A 20,678-nucleotide genomic window follows, 5' to 3' on the forward strand; every position below is an offset into this window, starting at 1 on the left:
GAAAGCAGAAAGTTATTTCAACATCACTAGTGACAACAGAAAGTGAAAAAAATCACATTAACTCAACTTCACCAAGGCCAATTTGGTATGCACCTACAGGGTGGGGGAAGACAGTTCACTGGTTTATACATCTGTAATCAAACATACATCCCTTGATTCTTTTAGAGAAAACACACATCATGGATGCTAAGTTTACTTTAAATTTGTGCTGCAACTATCTTTCTACACTGTGAGCCTAGCATCACTGGGGTTTTTTAAGCAAATGCAACCATAAAACTCAAACACCCAAAGCTCCTATCAAGTTAGTGTTGAGTGTGAAATTGCTAGCAAAACCCGAGCAGAAACCACATTACGGGTATCCCCTGGTCATTCTGACTGCAAGTATTGATCTTATTAGGGTGACATCAAAGAAACCCAGTCTAAAGGAAAATGGGTTTGCATTGTTGCTTCCAGGTTAAGCCAAATCTGCCAGTGTTAGATGTCACAGGAGGATAGATAATCCGGCATTTATGTTTTACATACTAGACCAGAGAGGAGTTTGGCATTTCCAAAGTCTGCAAGTGAACAATAGCTGCTCATCAGGTTGAGCTGATAAAGTTTTAAAAAGACGACCTTTAAGATGCAAAAAAATCTAAAGACTACAGAAGGACATGCATTAGCATTTTGGCTTGAAGCAATATCATTCTCCAGCCTCTCCTTTTTAACACCTTTCTCAACTGAAGTCTATCGCAGTCAGAGCATAAGAGTTGGAGGCAAAATTAGGGCTATTACAACCACTCAGATTAGATTAGCGGATTTGACATCAAAATCTGAAATTATAGTACAAGTGACAGAACTGCAGTAACTCTGCGTTTTTGTCACTTAATCTGTATTTCTAAAAATGCATGCACCTTAGCTACAAGAAAGCTTTAAGAAAAAAGCTGCTGCATTTCCACCATTTAGAAAGCTATTTATACAAAGCACAAATGTAATCAAGTACACAAGTTCAGACAGTATCAAAACTTGTCCTTGCTCGAAGGGTTACGATTGCATATCTATGACCAAAGTGAAGTAACCTTCTCCAACACTTTACAAGGTGTGGCCCTTAAATTTGCCTATAAACTTTGTGGCTAATTTTAGGTTGAAGCAACATCCCCCTGCAGACTCACCTTACTCCTTAATTCCCTCTACAATCCTAGTTGTTTGTTGATTTGGGGTTGTTTGGGTTGGTTTGTGGGGGGTTTTGGGTTGGGTTTTTTTTGGGAGGGTGGGGGGGGTTTGGGTATTTGATTTGTTTTAAGAAACACGTGGATCTAATAAAGTGGCTAAAGAAAATCTCATACTGTCTGTACAACTACATCAACAGGTAGTGCAGATCAACAGAATTTGTAAAACAAGATAGTTTCCATTAAGGACTAATGTCCACTACCTATGCATTTCAATGATTATCTACTTCAAAGCAGATCAGATGACAACCACAAGTGATCAGGATGCATGAACTGTTCTCCTACAGCATAACTTCCAGTTTCATTTTCTCCTAAAAGATTCCAATTCAAGTGCTCCAAGGCCATTCCATGATGTTAGCTAAAGCACAGCTGGTGAGGATGACAGATCCGCTTCAAAAGAACATTCCTAACTCCAACCAAAATACTAGCATAGACGCATCATGAGTTCAGTTATTTGCACAATATGTGCATATTATTGAAAGTGATCTTCCCACAGTTTGTTCATTCTATTTAAAGGAATAAATTGAAGTTTCACTTTACGGTAACAAATGTGAGAAAGACTGGAAATAAGTGAAGTGTCTCAAGTGTCCCAAAAACACTCATGTAAGAGAAGGTGGTTTTGGTTGTGGGGAGGATTTGCTGGCTTTCTGGGGGTTTTGGCGTTGTTTTTTTGGGGTAGGGTTTTTTGTTGTGGTTTTTTGTTTTGTTTGGGGTGGGGTGTTGGTTTTGGTTGTTGTTTTTCTTTTTTTAACTATAGCAGCCAAAGCAGTGTGTATCACCAGAATACATCAAGGCATAATGAAGGTACATCAAGCTGTAAACTCTAGACCCTACGTACTGTTCAACAACAGAACTACAACACCTATCCCACTGCATGCTAGATGCGTAGAAGGATGAGTCCTGAGGTTTGTCTAAAGACAGGCAACCAGAGAAAGAGTGACTGTTATCCGAGAGCCTGTCTCTTTCCATTTAATCTACAAATTTTTCAAGGCCCCAATTGATCTGTCTTACATTGTTCCTTGTACAATAGCCATTTCTGCCCAGCAGCTTACTAAAGAGGAGATACAAAAGACAGTAAAAAATGGAATTCATTATAATTTATATTAACCAGCATGCTTTATCCAGGCCTTTTTTATATGCTTTTCCAGTCAATAAAGCTTGTTCAGAGATGGAAAGGCAGGCGAGGTACTATACTAAAAGAGCCCACATTTTCAAAGAGGATTGTAAGCTTCCATCGGCTTTACTTAAGCAAAGAACTTTGGTTCCAATAAAGGTCAACAACATAGTTCAGGAGTGCAATACACTCTTGCTCATGGAAGTCTGATTGATGCAGATTTGGTGAGAGGTGAAGAGGTCCAGTCAGTTAAGACATGTTGGATCTTGATTCACTGTATGATAGCATAAGATCACAATGCACCAGAAGACCAGCTGTGTAACTTATAAGAAAACAGTGCTACCCCTAAAATTCTTCAGTTGGTCTGACTCACCGTAGAGTGTAGTGTACTATATAAACAGTAGCTATCTGAAGAAGAATCCCCCCACCCCATACCCAAATAACTTGTCTCTAATTCTAAATTTTAGGGAGAGGCTTATCCACCCCAGGTCTAATTCAGCATAAAAGGAAAGAGTTGGTAAGGCAGTATCTAACTTAAAACATTCATTCAGATGTAGAGATAACACAGAACAGACAGAATGGAATGAAGTGTTGACCATACCTCAGTTAAAGGGGTATTCTCCAAAAACAATTCTAGCTTGAAAAATAATGTTACATAAGGCAGCAGCTTTCCCTTCCTTATGCTAGAGACCCAGGACAGAAGCCTTGTGTGTATCATCTGTTTTTCCATTTCTACAGTAGAGACTAGTTTAGAAACAGTGAAGTTGCATTTTGCAGATTGGATTATTCCCCTCCAAAGTTCTTCAGAAAAACAGCTAGCCTCCTTCATCCATTCAACAGTAACTTTGTTCTTCGACAACAGCAAGAAATATACCTTGTCTTCATCATTTAGCCCAATTCCTTCATAGTAAGAAAGTTATCTTGTGCCACTGACCTGCAATATTTTATTACTCTTACACCAAAAAACCCAAGATACACACATTCAAACAATTGCATCAGTAACACCTTTGAGGAAGTAAGATACAGACAGATGCTGCCTAACATGATACTATAACCTTTCTCCATTAGACTAATATTTTAACAAAATTGAAGGAAGACTTATCCATACAGGTTTCACTCAGATGAAGGCTCTTAATTCCTTAGAGGACACTGCAATAGTTACACAGTCTACATCCATAAAAAAAAAAGTTTCAAGGATCTTCACTCTTTTCATGTTCTGCTTACAGAACAAACATCCTGATCCACTTGCTCACCAGTACAAGTATATTAAAGGATGGCAAACCTTTTATTCTTGATTTATCCAAAATTCAAAATTATGCACCAAATTAATATACAGTGCAAGGGAACAGAAGTGTGCCAGTTATTCAGTCTTCTCTAACAGGGACACAAATTTTCCAAGATTTCACATACCAGTTTCTTTGTCTGTCCATCCTCTCCAGATATTTTTGTTATGAGGGAAGACAAAGAAAGAATGTTACCACCTATGATTTATGGAATATAGCTCAGTTACACTTTTCCCCCACAGATCTACTACTGCTATTCTAGCTGAACATACATCATAGTTGAGTGTTTTCATCCCATGCAATAACAGTACAGAGACCATTTCAGAGGTAAAGAAATTTTACACAAGTTTCAGTGCTTGGATTGCAGGGTGGAAAGCTTAATTCTCTAATTAAACCACATCAAATTTGCTTTCATACATTAAAACAGACATAAGTCATACCTTCCTCCTACTGCGCCGTCTTGTGGCTGGGCCCCAGCAGTGTTCCTCTGTGAACGTCGCAGTGACCCCCCTGGATTGTTATTAGGCCGGTTGGACATTGGCACCTCTCTCCTGAAGGGACATACCCTTTCTAGACACTATCATTCACTGCAAGACAAGAAAGAGATAGTCATAAGACACATGACATGAAGACTCACAGCCATGCCTCAAGAGGCAAATGTAAAATGCTATTGTTTAATCAAAAACGTAAGACAAAAACCGAGATTCTTTAGATCCTTAATACAGAGCAACCAGTGTTCAGTATATATAGCATACAGATGATCTATTAAACTAGATGACATTTAGAGGTCCCTTCCAACCCAAACTATCCTATGATTCTATGCCACACTTCTTTCCTGGCACACTTCTATAATTATTTTATGAGACAAGACAAATGCAATTTAGGAGAACTTGTATTTGTCAACATTAATGAAAAACAAACTAACTAGTAAAACTCAATGCTTGATAGACAGCAATAGTATTTAAGTATTTTAACTATCACTGTAGGACATGACAATACCAGTTTCAGGAATGACCAGCTGTATCCACAGGATTACAGAAGTAACTTAACTACTGTGCTTTTACCACTCTTTCTCTAGTCAGATTTATACAACTTCCATTTGTGTAAAGAAACATACATAGTAATTCAGGAAAAGAGATCTAACTATATAAGCAAGAAGTTCTTGCTCATGAGAGCTTAATTAATAAGAAAAGGTATTTGAGACAAGAGTTAATGAGTGTATAAAATTATTCAAAAAACCAATATGATGTCTTTGTATTACTACTTTTGTAATTGCTTTGTGACTGTTAGAGGTCTACACATTATATTTTTGGTACTTTTATGGAAGACTAACATAACATTCAGCTGCAGTTCTCAGAAAGAGGTATTTCAAGGTCAAGCCTCAGCTAGCTCCTCAGTGAAGTAACTATTGTATCCTGTGCTAAATTGGTATTTCTTTACAGAGAGCATAACAGAAGGACCACAACCAGCAAATGCAGTTTTACTGTTTCTAATTGTGTGAAATCTGGTAAAAAAAAGGTATGTGCAGGTGAAAAAAGCCACAAGAAGGAAAATAACTGAAGTTTAAGAACACACTAGTCTATATACTGATTCAGAGTCTATTATAGTTATAGCACAGGAAGCAAGAACTCCGCCAGAAAAAAGTTTAAAACATTTCATCTGCAGGTAACTAAGGCTCAGTTAAAATTCAAATGCCTTCAATAAAGTAACTCTCAAGACCTGGTATTGTCAGTAAAGCCAGACAATACTTGACTATATTCCTCTGAAAGAGCCCATAGAAGTGAACAAAAGTGAGAAGGGAAAAAAAAAGAATCCTAAATTATTCCATTTTACTGTAGGCCATAAGAAACCAAGCACATAAACTGGTATTATGCAAACCATTACCTTACATACCTAGTACGAGGCCAAAAGGAACATGTATATATGATCAAGACACCTGCACAGCACAAGAAGTGATCAAAATTCTGCTAGCTCAGATTCAGTCTTGTTACACCATAATGATACAACCTAGTACTAAAAGCTCTCCGTTAACATGCCAGAAATATTTTAAATAAGCTCCAGAAGTCAAATAAGAGTACAAGTTAGGCAGAAGAATTGCTCCCCTTCCTAATCCCCACATCACAGGAGTCAAAAGCATCTTTTTAAAGTTCTTCATGTTCTTTCCACTAAGAGGTCCAACAAGAGCAGCAGACAGCAAAAGCAGAAAGTAGGATCAATTAGCAGATAATTGTCTTTACCTTGTTTTTTCACCTTACATTTAGAACTTCATAGAAGTAGAGCACAAAAACCACAATCTAACAAAATATAGTTGTTCAATGAACCTTGTAGCTAGTCTTGATGACTGTAAATCCTACTCCTCAGAAGCTGAGCTTTCCTTCTTCAGGTTTCTTATCCTAACTCCTTAATCATAGTAAATATTCCCACTAACAAAAAGGTTTAATGCTTTTAAGCAATACATGACACCTTCAAGTCTACAATTTCTTGTACTTTAGAGCACAAAAAGACTTACAATGAAACAGAAAAAGCCTGCTATAGCTGTAAGTTACACCAGCTTGCTGGTGCAGCCATATTAGTCAGGTCAAGGAGAGCATAAGTGGGAGCATTCTCTTCAGAGTACACTGCAGATGCAAGACAACAAGCCTAGCATTAACCAGGCTGAAACCCAACCAAGGTTGCAGCACTATGTAGGGGGTCTACCTGAATTCAAGCACAGGCACTGTCAAATGCTCTTGCGCGTTCTCTCTTTATTTCTTTGTATTCAAACACCAAATGAAAAAACACCTCTTCATAAACATCAGCAAGGAGGAACATTTTGTGCATTTTACACAAGGAAGGAGTAGTGTCCCTTCTGCCAGAAGTCAACTAAAGTTGAAATTGGGTATGCATGTCAAATTATCAATCATACTATGAAATGGTTGCCATAGATCTACTGTCTCACCTTGTACTGACTGTAAGAACATGCAATTCAGCAGGTTTCATTCTTCAAGGAGCAGTGCTCACGCTAGAGCTCTGATAGGTCAGCCACATGCCTTTCCACCTAAGGCCAGTACATGGGCTCCTTCACAAAATACCAGAAGTTAGCTGAAAAAAACATCACACAAGCAATCCTGGTGCTGTCTAGGGAAACTTGAGTTTAACGTTAATCTGTCCGGGTCAGCCAGCCACTTTAAGAAGTCTGTGCTTAGAAGTTATGCAGTACAGTGTGTTGTCATACACATGGTATTTTCAGCTGTGTAGAAGAATGAAATGGCAGCTGTTTCATCCTGTAAGGCATCTGTCAAGTCAAGATGATGTCCAGAGTTTATATTGAAACCTCTCAACATAACTGCATTTCTTACCATATAGTGTGTTACCATGACTCCTAGTTTGCCTTTAAATATAATGCTGCTTCACAATTCAGCTATGACCTTTACCATCACAACATTAACTTAAGTCTCACTGCAAGTATCTGAAGCCACACAATACCATGTGCCCAGTTAGTCCAGTAGGGAAGAGATCTTTTCAGTGGGTCACAACTGACTTCCACATGTTAGACTGACAAGAAAAGAGCCCTAAGGCTCCTAAATCTGAACTTCAGACTTGTGCCTCCATATGTAAGCCTCACTTCCAGGCTTATTCTTCCCCCTCTTTAGATACCTAAATTCAAAGGAGATGCACAACCTAGTAGATCAGCTGAATGCACCAGTGCAGTCCTGTCACATTTTATGACCATTTCCTCAACTAGATTAAGCATTCTCCCCACACTTAGAATAAAAAAAAAAGTTACAACTGTACATCAGACCTCTGTGTTTCAGTTGACAGGCTTTGTGATCTAAGAATTTTAAGTTCAGGTTCTCTTCTAGCATGACGTTTTCTGTAAACAAGCCATTCTAGTTAATGTTTCACATTTCCATATTCCTAGCTTTAATGATGCCATGCACTGGCCCACAGATGCTCTCTTCACAAGCAGACTTTTTAGACTGAGGATTAGTTCTAAAAACCAGCATTTTAAATAAACCCAGACATCTCTTTAGAAGACAACTAACAGCACTGGCATCTAACTTATCATCTTGCATAGTATTCTAAAGTTTTAGTGTACTCTGATTACCAGTAACAGTTATCTTTGTTACTGCACAGGAAAGCAACTAAAATAAAATTTCTGTAGACCTAACATACCTATTACGAACACTATAGCTAAAGTATACCCAATATATTACTTGAAGAGGTTCCACAGGAACACAAGATAAAAAAACATCTGTCAGCTTGCAGTAACGCCTTTACCTTTCTTCTCATTGAAAAGCCAACAGGAAGTGATCAATGCTTTTCCAGGTCTTTTCCAGGTCTTTGAAGCAGAGGAAACAGACTACAGAATAAGCCTGTATCAGCTTTTACTTGACACCCAAAAATCACTCCCTGAAGGACACTGAACTGTAACATAGCCTATGTGATCCAGGCTACAGCGAGAAAAAGAAAATGAGTAGACTGAAGCACTCCAATAAACTCCTGTGCCACTAACAGTGCAACAAGGCAAGCTGGTAACAAGCTCTGGAAAAACTGAACTGAACCCTTTCACAAGAAAAGAGCTTCCTTAATCTACTTGGATGAGCTCTAGAACTTGTTTGACATGTTTGTTGGTTTAGGGTTTTGAGGTTTTTCAGTTCTTTACAAGAGTCTTAGGAGTGCAAAAACTCTTCAGGCTCTTGTACTCCAGTTTTCTGAATGTTCAAGGATATGCCTAGCACCTCTGCCTATAATACTCCAGTATAATATCTGCTATCTGCTTGGAATTGAGCTGAAGACACTGGTCAGCACACTGTTCTGTACCTTGGCCCAAAAAAACAGTGCCTTACTTAATGCTGCTGCTGCAGTCCAACTTCTCAAAATTGCTAAGACTTACTGCCCTGAAGTCAGTATTAGGCAAAAGGTGGGGAGGGAGGGGCGGGGAAGAATGAAGAGACAAGAGGATGCTTATGTGTCTTGTAAATTCAGAACATTTACTTTCAGCAAGTTGCATATCTTGCCAGTCAAAACCCAGAGTTCAGCGTACTTATCAGAAAGTGTTAAGGCTAAGACTTCAGATTTGTATTCCTTCACTTCATTGTTAATTTACTTCATCAACTGCATCTGTGAAATCTAGTCAGTTAAGGTAGAAGCACATTGTAAATAAATATATAAGCATACAACACACTTAAGGATTGAGACTTCAACTGCAACTAAACTGAAGAACTTGCTGCATATGGTTTAGTACCACTGGATTGTTTTGGAACCACACTACTTCATTTTAAACTGATCTCATAGCTGTACCTCATTTTTCCTCACTCCTCACAAAGTTCTCCTCATCTACCTGCAAACACACACACACCTATTTTCTTTCCTTGCAAGCAAGTACTTGCAAGCATTCATTCTATTACTTCTACTACTTCACCAGCTACTCAAAGTAGGAAGACTTTTCAGTCCACTTAGTTGCTTTAAACTAAGGCTTGTGCAACTGATTTTGACACTATTCTTCCTCACTATACTCCCTAAAATCAAGTTACTCTGTTGAGTTCTTCTCCCACTCCAGTCCTCATCTCCAAACATAAATTTCACATCAAAGCTCCATGCAGGTAGAGGCTTGCATTTTCAGTTTAGCAGCCTCTTGTCCCTTCTGGTTGTAAAATAGTTCATGGGATAGCTTAGGAAGTGAGCACAATGTACTGAAGATTTCCTAGAAAAATTTTCTGACATCTCCCTAACTCTCATCATCCTTCCCTTCCTCCTGACAGCAAACTTCTATACACAAAGAAGGGAAAAATATATTGTCCCATGAACTGCAAGGTGCTGTAAGGTCTGGTAAGGTATAGACAGGCTTGGGGAGGAGTGGCTGGAGAGCTGCCAGTCAGAGAGGGACCTGGGGGGGTTGATTGACAGCTGGCTGAACAGGAGCCAGCAGTGTGCCCAGGTGGCCAAGAAGACCAATGGTATCCTGGCTTGCATGAGAAATAGCGTGGCCAGCAGGGACAGGGAAGGGATCTTACCCCTGTACTTGGCACTGGTGAGGCCGCCCCTCGATTCCTGTGTTCAGTTTTGGGCCCCCCACTACAAAATGACATTGAATTCCTCAAGCATGTCCACAGGGCAAGGAAGCTGGTGAAGAGCCTGGAGCACATGTCATATGAGCAGCAGCTGAGGGAACTGGGGGTGTTTAGTCTGGAGAAGAGAAGGCTGAGGGGAGACCTCATCGCCCTCTACAGCTACCTGAAAGGAGGTTACAGAGAGCTGGGGATGAGTCTCTTTAACCAAGTAACAAGCGACAGGACAAGTGGGAATGGCCTCAAGCTGCACCACAGAAGGTTTAGACTGGATATTAGGAAGCATTTCTTTACAGAACAGGTTGTTAGGCGTTGGAATTGGCTGCCCAGGGAGGTGGTAGAGTCCCCATCCCTGGAGGTGTTTTAAGAGTAGAGTTGACTTAATGCTGAGGGATCTGGTGTAGTTGGGAACTGTCAGTGTTAGGTTAATGGTTGGACTGGATGATCTTCAAGGTCTTTTCCAATCTAGACAATTCTGTGATTCTGCGGTTTCAGCTGCATTCATGCAAATCCTGGGTTATGCAGAAGCCTGAAAGCATTGAGTCTTAATAAATGACAAGCTTTCTTTTTCCAACATAGGAAGAGTGAGCTACCACCTATCCTCTTACCTGTTTTCATTCCTCCTCCTCCCCAAGAATAGCCATAAGCCATCTACATGATTTAAAGATGCTGGAGTACACTGAAGCTTACCTGCTGCACTGCATCTAATAATGTAAAATTCACACGGTGACTTTTATCAGATTAACTTCTGATACAGAAACCACACAAAATGGCCCTGAATCATACATTAGGCTGGACTAGACTCTTTGTATTCTCCCCCTCCAATGCTAGATTTAAAAAAGCTACACACAGAGAAATACATGCACAGACACAGTAACTACAGCAAATTCAGTACATATGGAAAAACCTTCAGAACAGAGAAGATTCTACATCCTCCTAGTACTGTAACATTACCTCACTGCTGAGAAAACAGACAAGGAGGTATCATGGAAGTTTCTTCTTAAAATGAGCATGTTAGGTGGCAAGGAGACAGATTTCCACACCTCTTTCAGCACAGAATTTCTACAAATTTAAATAGTTGCATCACTTTCATCAGTTTTCTTCAAAGACATTAAAAAGATATTGATGGGAAGACAAGCAGAGTTTAACAGCATACAGAAGTAAACTCCTCTTCAGACCAGATGCCTCCTTGATGCAGGGTTCAACTGGAGTGCAAGAGTTCAGTTAGAATAATTTAAAAACCTTGGCTGTAAAGGATTCCTTGAGATCATCTGGCCCAAACTCCTGTTGAAAGTAAGACCTTAGATTATGTTAAAGATTTCTTATTCTGCTGAGTAGCAACAATTTCCAATCATGATGACAAAATACGTTCTGAGAAAGAGCAGAAAGGCAAAAGGTGAATCATGAAAGATACTCCAAAGAACAGGGAAGAAAAAAACCCAAACCGTAAGATATTAAAACATCACTCCAGATGCAAAGGCATGCAAGAGGAAACACTAACAGACTACCAGTATATTCAGCAGAAGCATTTGATTTAAAAAAAAAAAAAAATAAAAATCATGCAACAGATGTCAGTTCAAGTAACCCAAGATCTCAGATCTGTGTAAATGTACAGGTGTGCAAGAACAAACTCCCCATCCCTTCCCAGGACATCCTCCCTGAGAGGAAAAGAAACAACTCCGGCCCTGTTCCTCACTGTAATCACATATAGCTCAGAAAGCATTCCCTTTCCTTCAGTTCCTTAAAAACACAATCCAGTAACCTGGACTAAAATGAGGAAGTAAGCAAAACAGACATGTAAGCTACAAATATCAAAGGAGACCAATCACTGAAGACATTATAGACTCAGGACTAGCTCACGTTCACTTTTACACTTGGTAACTTCAGACGATATATAAGCTGTTAGTTGGAGACAAAAAAAAATAGTTTCAGCACAATATTCTTCCTAGATTCATTTACAGTGGAAGAGTACTTTTTAATTCAACTACTCTCTAATCATTAGAGTGGAAGCATTTCTTAAACATTTAACATATACCCCCTATTTTGAAAGAGGTATGGATACTGCAGAAAACTTTTCAAATATCAGTTGGCCATAAATACACTCGAGCTACAGTCTCCACAAAAGAAAAAAAAAAATCAGTAAGGAGTTACCCCCTGTTCCCCATAGCCATCAGAAGATTATAGCAATCTTTGGGCCTTACTACATTAGGAAGAATTCTGCTTTCCCTTACGCAGTCTTTCAAGAGCTTAGACCCTGCCTAGCCTTCTAGTTGAGACAGTGACAATGCAGAAGGCCACCTTCACAGAATCAGCAGAACAAGCGACTAGGGGCTTGAAAGGATGTAACCACCAGGTTAAGATCCTCTAGACTGCATCTATGCATACCTGTCTGTAATGACCTACAGACAAAGACTGGGAAGAGAAAGTCTTGGCATGGAAGAGGAAGCTAAAAATATCCTCATTTGTGATCTCAGTTCAGAATTAGGGGAAACTATACTGCTAATTGGTAGTCAGAACATTGTCTCAAACTGAAAATTTACAGGTTCCCACAGGAGTCCACTATTATTCACTGCTCTCAGACTGCTCCTCGCTGTATCACTGGTGCCCACGTGAAACAGCAGCAGTGAATAATGGGCACCAGTGATACAGGGAGGAGCAGTCTGAGCACTCTCAAGGATTACAGAGCCCTGGGAGCAGTGGTAAGGGACTCTGGAGTTCAGGCAGTTTTTTCATCAATTCTCCCAGTCTAAAGGAAGAGGTTTGAAAGGACCAGCCAAAATCTGGGAAGTCAACAACTGGTTCCAGGACTGGTACCACAGCCTGGGGTTCGGCTATTTAGACCATAGGACTTACTTTGAGAAACCTGGCCTACTGGGGGCTGATGGGTCCATCTGTTGGAGAAGAGGAAAAGCATCTTCAGTCACAGGCTTGCCAAGCTAGTGAAGGCAGCTTTAAACTACAGAGGCAATTGGTGACAGCTAACATGGCTTCACTAAGGACAAATTGTGATGGACAAATTTGGTGGCCTTCTACAACAGGATTACAGCATCAGTGGCTAAGGGACGAGAGCAACTGGCATCATCTACCTGGACCTGTGCAAAGTATTTGACACTGTCCTACATGAAATCCTTATCTCTGAATTGGAGAGGCACAGATTTGGTGGATGGACCACTTGGTGAATAAGGAATTGGCTGGGTGGTCACACTCAAGAGTTGTTATCAACAGCTCAACATCCAAGTGGAGAGCAGTGACAACTGGCATTCCTCAGGGGTCAGTGATGGGACCAGCACTGTTTAACATCTTTGTCAGCAACACAGTCAGTGGGATTGAGTGGACCCTCACCAAGTTCACCAATGACAACGAGCTGTGTGATGTGGTCAACATGCTGGAGGGAAGGGATGAGCCATCCAGAGGGACCTGGACAGGTTGGAGAGATGGGCCTGTGCAAATCTCATGAAATACAGTAAGGCTGAGTGCAAGGTCCTGCCCATGGGTCGGGGCAATCCCAAACACAAATCCAGGCTGAGTGAGGAGTGCATTGAGAGCAGCCCTGCGGAGAAGGACCTGGGGTGTTGGTGGGTGGAAAAACTGACTATGAACCAGCAATGTGTGCTTGCAGCCTGAAAGCCAACCGTGTCCTGGGCTGCATCAAGAGCAGTGTGGCCAGCAGGTTGAGGGAGGGGATTCTCCCCCTCGACTCTACTCTCGTGAGACTCCCCCTGCAGTGCTGTGGCCAGCTCTGGGGCCTCCAACATCAGAAGGACACGAACCTGCTCAAGCGGGTCCAGGGGAGACCACAGAGATGATCAGGGGCTGGAGCAGCTCCCCTGTGAGGACAGGCTGAGAGAGTTGGGGTTGTTCAGCCTAAAAAATGCTCCAGGGGAGACCTTACAGGGGCCTTCCAGTACTTAAAGTGGGCTACAGAAAAGATGGGGAGGGACTCCTTTATAAAAGAGTGTAGGGGTAGGATGAGGGGTAACTGTTTTAAACTGAAATAGGATAGATTCAGATTAGATAGAAGGAAGAAATTCTTTACTGTGAGGGTGGTGAGACACTGGCACAGGTTGCCCAGAAAGGGAGGGGGCAGCCACAGCCTGGCAGTGTTCAAGGCCAGGTTGGACGGGGCTGTGAACAACCTGGGCTAGTGGAAGGTGTCCCTGCCATGGCAGGGGGGCTGGAACTAGATGATCTTTAAGGTCCCTTCCAACCCAAACCATCGTATGATTCTACAAGAACACTGAAAAAGCCTCTGAAAAGATGCACAACACTGCTCACTAGAGGAATGCCCAGGTTGTTACAACTGTGTGATCCAACAGGTCATACATGCCAGTAAATTATCTATTGTCTCTCTGGTGAAAGAACTGAAAGGTATCTGTGCAAAAGCTACTATAGCTTGAGAACAGAGTCTGGGGAAGTCAGAGGTCAAGTATCATTTAAGAAAAAAAAAAAAAAAATCTAAATACATGCTATCACATGCTCCAGTGTTAATAAGAATAGTTTTGTAACAGCAGGAAGACATTATGAGTTGCAGAAGCTGAACAGCCTCCTCTGCTTCAAGCAGATCAGTTGAATTTGAAGTCTGAGACTGCAGAGACCTTTTGCTGGGCCTGGTACAGAAAAGCAAACTGAAGATGTCTTCAGTGACCTGGAAGAAGCTTAAAACCTTGTTCTATAAAGATTACTGAGACCTGACACCCACCACTGGTTTAGAAGGAAAACAGTGGACTGGCCTAAACACCACAGCCAGAACCTTAGCAAGTCTTTTTAGGCTGTGGAAGAGTCAAACTGAAAGAGCAGGGTACTACTCAAAGCTACAGAGAAGCACAGGTACTGCTGGCAGATGGCTTTATATCCAGCCAGCAGTATAACTGACTGTTCAAGAAGTTAAACAGCTCAAAAATCAAGAGCAACCTATGGATGGAGGGGAGGGCCACAAATTAGCTAAAAAAGTGCACCTGCAGGAGTTTGACAGAACAACATTCCTGTTCATCTGGGCAGCTTACAGGAACAAAAAAACCCCACTGCTCATGTTCCATTCTGTATACAGTTATATAGGATACAAAGGTGAGCTCAGGTGTCAGGTCTGTTTGCACAACTGGTGATCCCAGCTCATGGTACACAGGAATCCATAGCTTCATTTCATTACTGAAGAAAGACTCACCATCAGTGCACTGAGAAATTAAACCAGGACCAAAGCTTAACTGAATTCTTAAGTGCTGGTTAAGGGGGATAGCTAACATTAAGATTGTAAAAGCCTTTATCTCCTATACTCCTTTCCCCTAAAACGCCAGAGGCTGCAGACTGGGGAAAAAAGTAAAGGAGTTGCATGGAACAAATATACTGCTGTTTTGAGAGCATCCCTCTTCAGTTTTGCCACCTCATGCTTTGTTTCTCTTATGTTCATCAGGGACAGAAATATTACAAGTTGTATTGTTCTTTGCACTGCATTTTGGTTCAGAAAAAGTACACAAGAGTCATTCAGATCTTAGATCCTCATCCAAAAGAGAAGAAAAACAGAAAGCACTTGCTTTTATTCTCTTGCTTCTCTATAATTTAGCATACTGTATATTTTGAAATTAAATATATTGCTAACAGCAACTACTCTCATTTTTGAGAGCATCAGCAATGGATTTGATTATAAAAGCAATCTTAGAACATTTAGTTATAAGGGTAGATCACAATTTAATTCAAAGTATCTGCACTTGTAAAAAAACTCAATTGTCATTCTCCAAATAAACCAAGTTTGTTACCTTTCCACTTCACCATTTGTAACACATCCAAACTGCTTCAATGTAAGTTTTCCATCAGTGTATAGTTTGACTTGAATTCATTAACAAAGGAAGGGAATGCTCTCTCAGTGGTAGAATGCCAGGACTCAATGCTTTAAGAAAATATTTTCGTGTTTACAACACCTGTACTTTCTCAGTCTTCAGTGCTCCGTTTTGTTTTGGTTTTTTAATCATTAAGTCCCATTGCATAATTCAGTCAACCCTGCAGCAGTTATTTTTTTTCTGCACACAAACATAAAGATTATCAAAAGCATAAGAACTCAGAAACTTCTGAATCAACCTGTATTCAGCAATAGTCTGATCTGGGTAGCTGCAAGTCAGGCAGCAACAGCTCAGCTTAAAAAGCAGCCCAGAGATATTTAAGCCAGTTTAGTAATATGAAAGATTTGTTACACCACATGGATAACAGGCACATATAAACACAGCAAACGTTAGCTGTAGAATACTGAACCAGCTTTTGTTTCTGTGTTGACAGATCTTTTTCCCTTTTAGCACAGCAATGGGAAAGAGAATGGAAAAGTGAGGAACAGATGTGTTCAAAGTTTATTTTATTGTGTACACTTCTGTCAGAACAAAATATCCCTGCCAAATCATATCCTACAGCAAAATCTTGACTTCACCTCTACAGGAACTCTAAAATTAATGTTACTTACTGACAAGCTGCTAGACAGAGAAGTTTACACTATGAAAGTCTCAGTATGCAATTCTACTACCTGATACTAATGCAAGTGTGGTTCCAACTTGTTAGCAACAATGGAAATAACTACTTTTTTCCTTTTTTTAAATTAAACAAAACTGATATCTCTTCAAGGGAAAAGAATGTATTTTCCAGCAGCCAAATTCTGACCAAAACTCTGCTATTTGTACCCAGAGTGAATTAATGTGAATTCCTTCATTTTGAGCAAACTCCCAGCAAAAGCCATTGCAAGCAATAGAAATAAAATTTTCAGCTCTTCTCTAGAAACCCTTGTTTAGTAGGAGCCAAAATGCACTATCTGTGTGGTGGCTTAAGCTTTCACTAACATTATAAAAAACCATGCTGCCTGGCAAGCATGAGGGAGAACATTCTCTTCAGAATAGGGGAATGAATTTGAATGAGGAGCTTTTACCTTCTGTGAGACAACATGAACAAAAGCACAAAGTCCTTCATGAAGTTCAGATCAGGGACACTGCCAGAAATTAAGACAAGCTAGCAGGTAGGTGGTCATGTTAAGACCAAGTAAACAGGTGTGATGAAGTTGAGGCAGTGGGCATTTATTACCAGTTAAGCAAAAAATCAGTTGAGCGATTAGTGCAAATTTCAATTTAGAAGCTCGATTTCAATACTGCCACGCAAGTAATCCAAGAAACACCCAAAATCATCACCCACTCCAAGTCTGCCCTGTGCAATGCTTAATGTCCAGCTGTCTTTGTGCTGCATAGCTCCATTTACTTCTATGAGCCTGAATACAGAACCTACTGCTACAACACCAAGCCTCTTCCCTATTCTAACCCCATAGACCAGATGGTGCCTTATTTGCAGTCTGCCATTCACCTTCATCTGGCACACACAGCCCTTAAATAAAATCAAGTGCAACAGCACAAGACAAATACTGATATGGTACATACACATGTCCTACCTGCAGAGCCTGTTAGACAATACATGCCCCAAGTTGCAGCATGGCAGGTTGCCTGAGTCCTGCCAGGTTTCTAAGCAACTTTTGCCAAGCTGTCTTACAGAGAGATCATGAACTCAGTGGCTAGTAAAACATAGTTTGGCCACCCAAAGTCTAAAATTAACATAAAATGATCTCTGCAATCTTTTAGACAATTGGGGGGGGGGGGGGGGGGGGGCAGGGCACAGAAACAAAAAAAGAACTTTAGTTAGCTGCTAGAATGAAGAAATTAAGAGAAATTACAGAAGTTTCTGCTGGGGGGAGAAACACAAACAACAGTTCACCTGTACATGCAGATTAGACAAGCGCCACAGATAAACCCAAGATTACAGGACTAAGGACATTATGTAGATCTACTCTGAAAACAAGGTAAAGAGGGAGGAGACTGGGTCTTCAGTTTGATAATATTCAGCTTCAACTTGAAACTAGTTTACATACAGAAATGCTAAAAGTTGAGAAGCCTGTTCACTCAACTAGCACGTCTTAAAGAGAATTACTTTAAAGATAAACACAAAAATTTTTAAAAAAAATATTCTAGGTTTCCAGGGGAAGAGGAGAGGGGGAGTACTCATCTGTTTTCTACTTAACAAGAACGGGTCTTAAGTTTTTGCATCTTCAAAATATCATAGCTTTGGACAAATCTGTATGATCTCTGCAGTTTTCCTTTTGTTTTTCTAATCACTGATACTTAGCACTGACTCCAACCTGATGTCTGTTGAGGCCTCCTTTCCTATACTGTCTGAAGCAGGTTATGCTATCGTCCTAGCAAAGACTTTTATCCAAATGCTACACAAAAAAGGACAAAGGCCTACTGCATAGCAAGTTTCCTACGCCATATGATACAATCTGGTAAATTGCTGTTGAGGAAGAAATGCAATTAAAACCGGTTAAGTTTCCTGCTTCCTCAGCACTGGATCTGCGTACGATCTTTAACTATCACAAGGATACTGAAACAACAAAGGGATTAAAACACATTCAAGGTTTCTAAACGGAATAGTGCTTGAACCAATAGCATCTTGGAATTATGTGCCACAGATGCATCTTCTCGATCAAAGAAAAACAATTTCTACATTGACATCATACCTTGCAGTGATGTAATTAAGAGTGAGCTCCAATACACATACCAAATTACTGACATAGGCACAATTAAAGACATTTATCTTGTATGAAATCACAAACCAAACTACCTACCCAGTATCTGCATAAAGAAACAGAAGTTCTGTGTAAAGCTGAACAAAAGGAAGGCACACCCAAAGAAACACCTGTTAAGCACCAAGGACTAGGCTGTCTTTAAATTGATCCTATCATTGATCAAAATCCTGATCCTATCATTACAGTGCTCAGAGCTATTCTTTCATGGTAACTACCCGGAAAAGCAGAGAGTATTAGCTTCTACAACTGTATTTTAGGAAGGTTCTCACTTTTAAATTCATGGCAAAAGTTGTCAAAAGCCAGAGTACCAACCTTTATGAAAGAATAAAGGAACTTTATGGCATGCTTTCACAAGACTGTCTACTCCACTCCGCACATATGCGCCTTTTCAGCACTTGACAAGTAAGTTTGTGGGAACAAGGTGCTGTACACAGGGATTACAGAGTATTTTAACCACAAATGAGTGAGTGTCCTAAGAACCTGAAAAGAGGCTTAAGGTGCTGAACTTTAGCAAATCTAAATATTAGAGGTCTTTCAAATGCTTTTTTATCAGGATGCCAGACTTAATTTTAAGCTAGACAAGAACTCACCATCATCAAATTTTAATACAAACAACAAAAAAAGTCTATTACAAATTCCTCTCTTCCTTCCCATATGTTTAAGTGCCACCAGCCCTTTTTTTCTGCTTTACCTCCCCAATGATTTTTAACTCCTTTCTCCCAAGCTATGCACACACTTTTCTTGCACAAGTAAGAAGTGTAACTATGCCCATATTTTACAGTTCACTAGATTAACAAATTGACACTAATAATGTATTTTTCCTCAGGGTCACAGCATGGCCTGGATTGCCAAAGCCTGAATTCTTTGCCAACAGTCAACCACTTCAGAACTGGAAGAAAGGTTACTTTCCTGGCAAGAAGATGTTCCAATAGATGCTGCCTAAATCCGTTTGAAGCTTTTTGTTACCTCCCAGCTAAGCTCCTGCTCCGTGATGTACTGAAAGGACTCGCAGACTACCAATAACACAGAACACCTATCAGAAAAACACAGTTTCTCCACATCTGAGATGCATATAAACGAATAAGCAGAACTGTAAGCTTTATATAGCTCGATCTTAGGACCAAAATGAGTAAGAACTAGATATTATAATAGCTGATTTGTTAAACCTTTGCTCTTGTGGTTTGCTCTGACCCAGTCAGAATACTCAAGAGTTGCATCCTATACAGGTGACCTTTTTTCCTACAATAATGCTTAATTATGCCTTACATGCAAACCTACAACCTATCACGCCCAAACAACACCAATAGATTCTAGCCTTGTCTAGGATTAGAAGATGATATGATGAGGAAGAGAAGAAAGGAAGACAGTGTTTCTTTTAAGTACTTTCTGTCTACATCAATGATAGAATACTCAGGAGCAAAGCTATGCATCCATCTTGCTATGCTCCTGAAAGACATTTTTGCAAACATTAAAATAATCCCATACTCTTGACACTGAAATGAAAGCAAACTTCACTCAACAATTCCTATGCAAGATGTCTTGTCTGTTTTGTTTTTTTAAAAAACTTCCATAAGATGTGGATACAGCTTCAGAACTACTCTGCATGTCATTCTTCTTACTATTTAAGTCATTTAATAAAATGCACCAGTAAGGTAGACAAGACGAACAAAAGGATATTTAACTAGAGAGGGCAGATTCATCATGATGCAAGATAGAACTCTTCACCACACTTGAGTAAAAAACACAGGGAATGGCGTGGCTTCAGGAAGAGATTCAAGAAAGAGTATGTATTAGGCTTGTGATGTAAAATACCTGTAAGCCTCTAAGTAATCAGTTTCTTCCTTCCCTCCCCTCTGCACAGTATCTTACATCAAACACAAAATTCAGGTATTTCATAAAGGCTGCAGCCTCTCTTAATCCTACATCTATTCTGCTTATCAAAGATACTCAGCCAGGAGCATGCACATCCCTATCCCACATATGATTAATGAGCAATGAAGTGCTCTAGTATCTTTACTGCCTCTATTTCCCTACTTCAAGTCTTTGAAATAAATCTCTTCTCCCGTTTATTATTTCCCAGCACCCCCAACCCCTATTAGCTACCAAAGATGCCAAATTCACTGTACTAACTTTGGGTCTCCTATGCTTTTCAAAGTTTACTTATATGAGTTTTTTGTATTTAAAGGCTCCCCTGGCAGAACAGTTCTGGGACACAGATACTGTGTACTACCATTTGAAAACAGCCTGATCTGTCCAGCAAGAACTTCTTCCACAGAACTGAAAGTTAAACAGTTTGAAAACTTTGCTCATCAAACTTGGAGCATCTATTAAGAAATAGATTGAATTATTTCCAATTAAATGTCTATTTTGGTTAATTAGAAAGTGGAGGGTATGAAGCTTTTAACCTGGGTTTTTCAAATCAGCAGTCTG

The 20,678-nt window shown here is 40.1% G+C and overlaps 1 protein-coding gene across 6 annotated transcripts in view; it reads right to left on the reverse strand.

Moving 5' to 3' along the window:
- The window catches only part of TRIP12 (thyroid hormone receptor interactor 12), an 82,099-nt gene that overhangs the window by 48,183 nt on the left and 13,238 nt on the right, over positions 1 to 20,678 (reverse strand). For all 6 annotated transcript variants that reach the window (XM_074912713.1, XM_074912712.1, XM_074912710.1 and 3 more), the window contains exon 2: positions 4,043 to 4,189. In XM_074912713.1, coding sequence (XP_074768814.1) covers positions 4,043 to 4,140 — 98 coding nt within the window. In that variant the 5' untranslated portion in view covers positions 4,141 to 4,189. The remainder of the gene's footprint in view (positions 1 to 4,042; positions 4,190 to 20,678) is intronic.

Source organism: Athene noctua, chromosome 8, assembly GCF_965140245.1.
Source record: "Athene noctua chromosome 8, bAthNoc1.hap1.1, whole genome shotgun sequence".
NCBI lineage: Eukaryota > Metazoa > Chordata > Aves > Strigiformes > Strigidae > Athene > Athene noctua.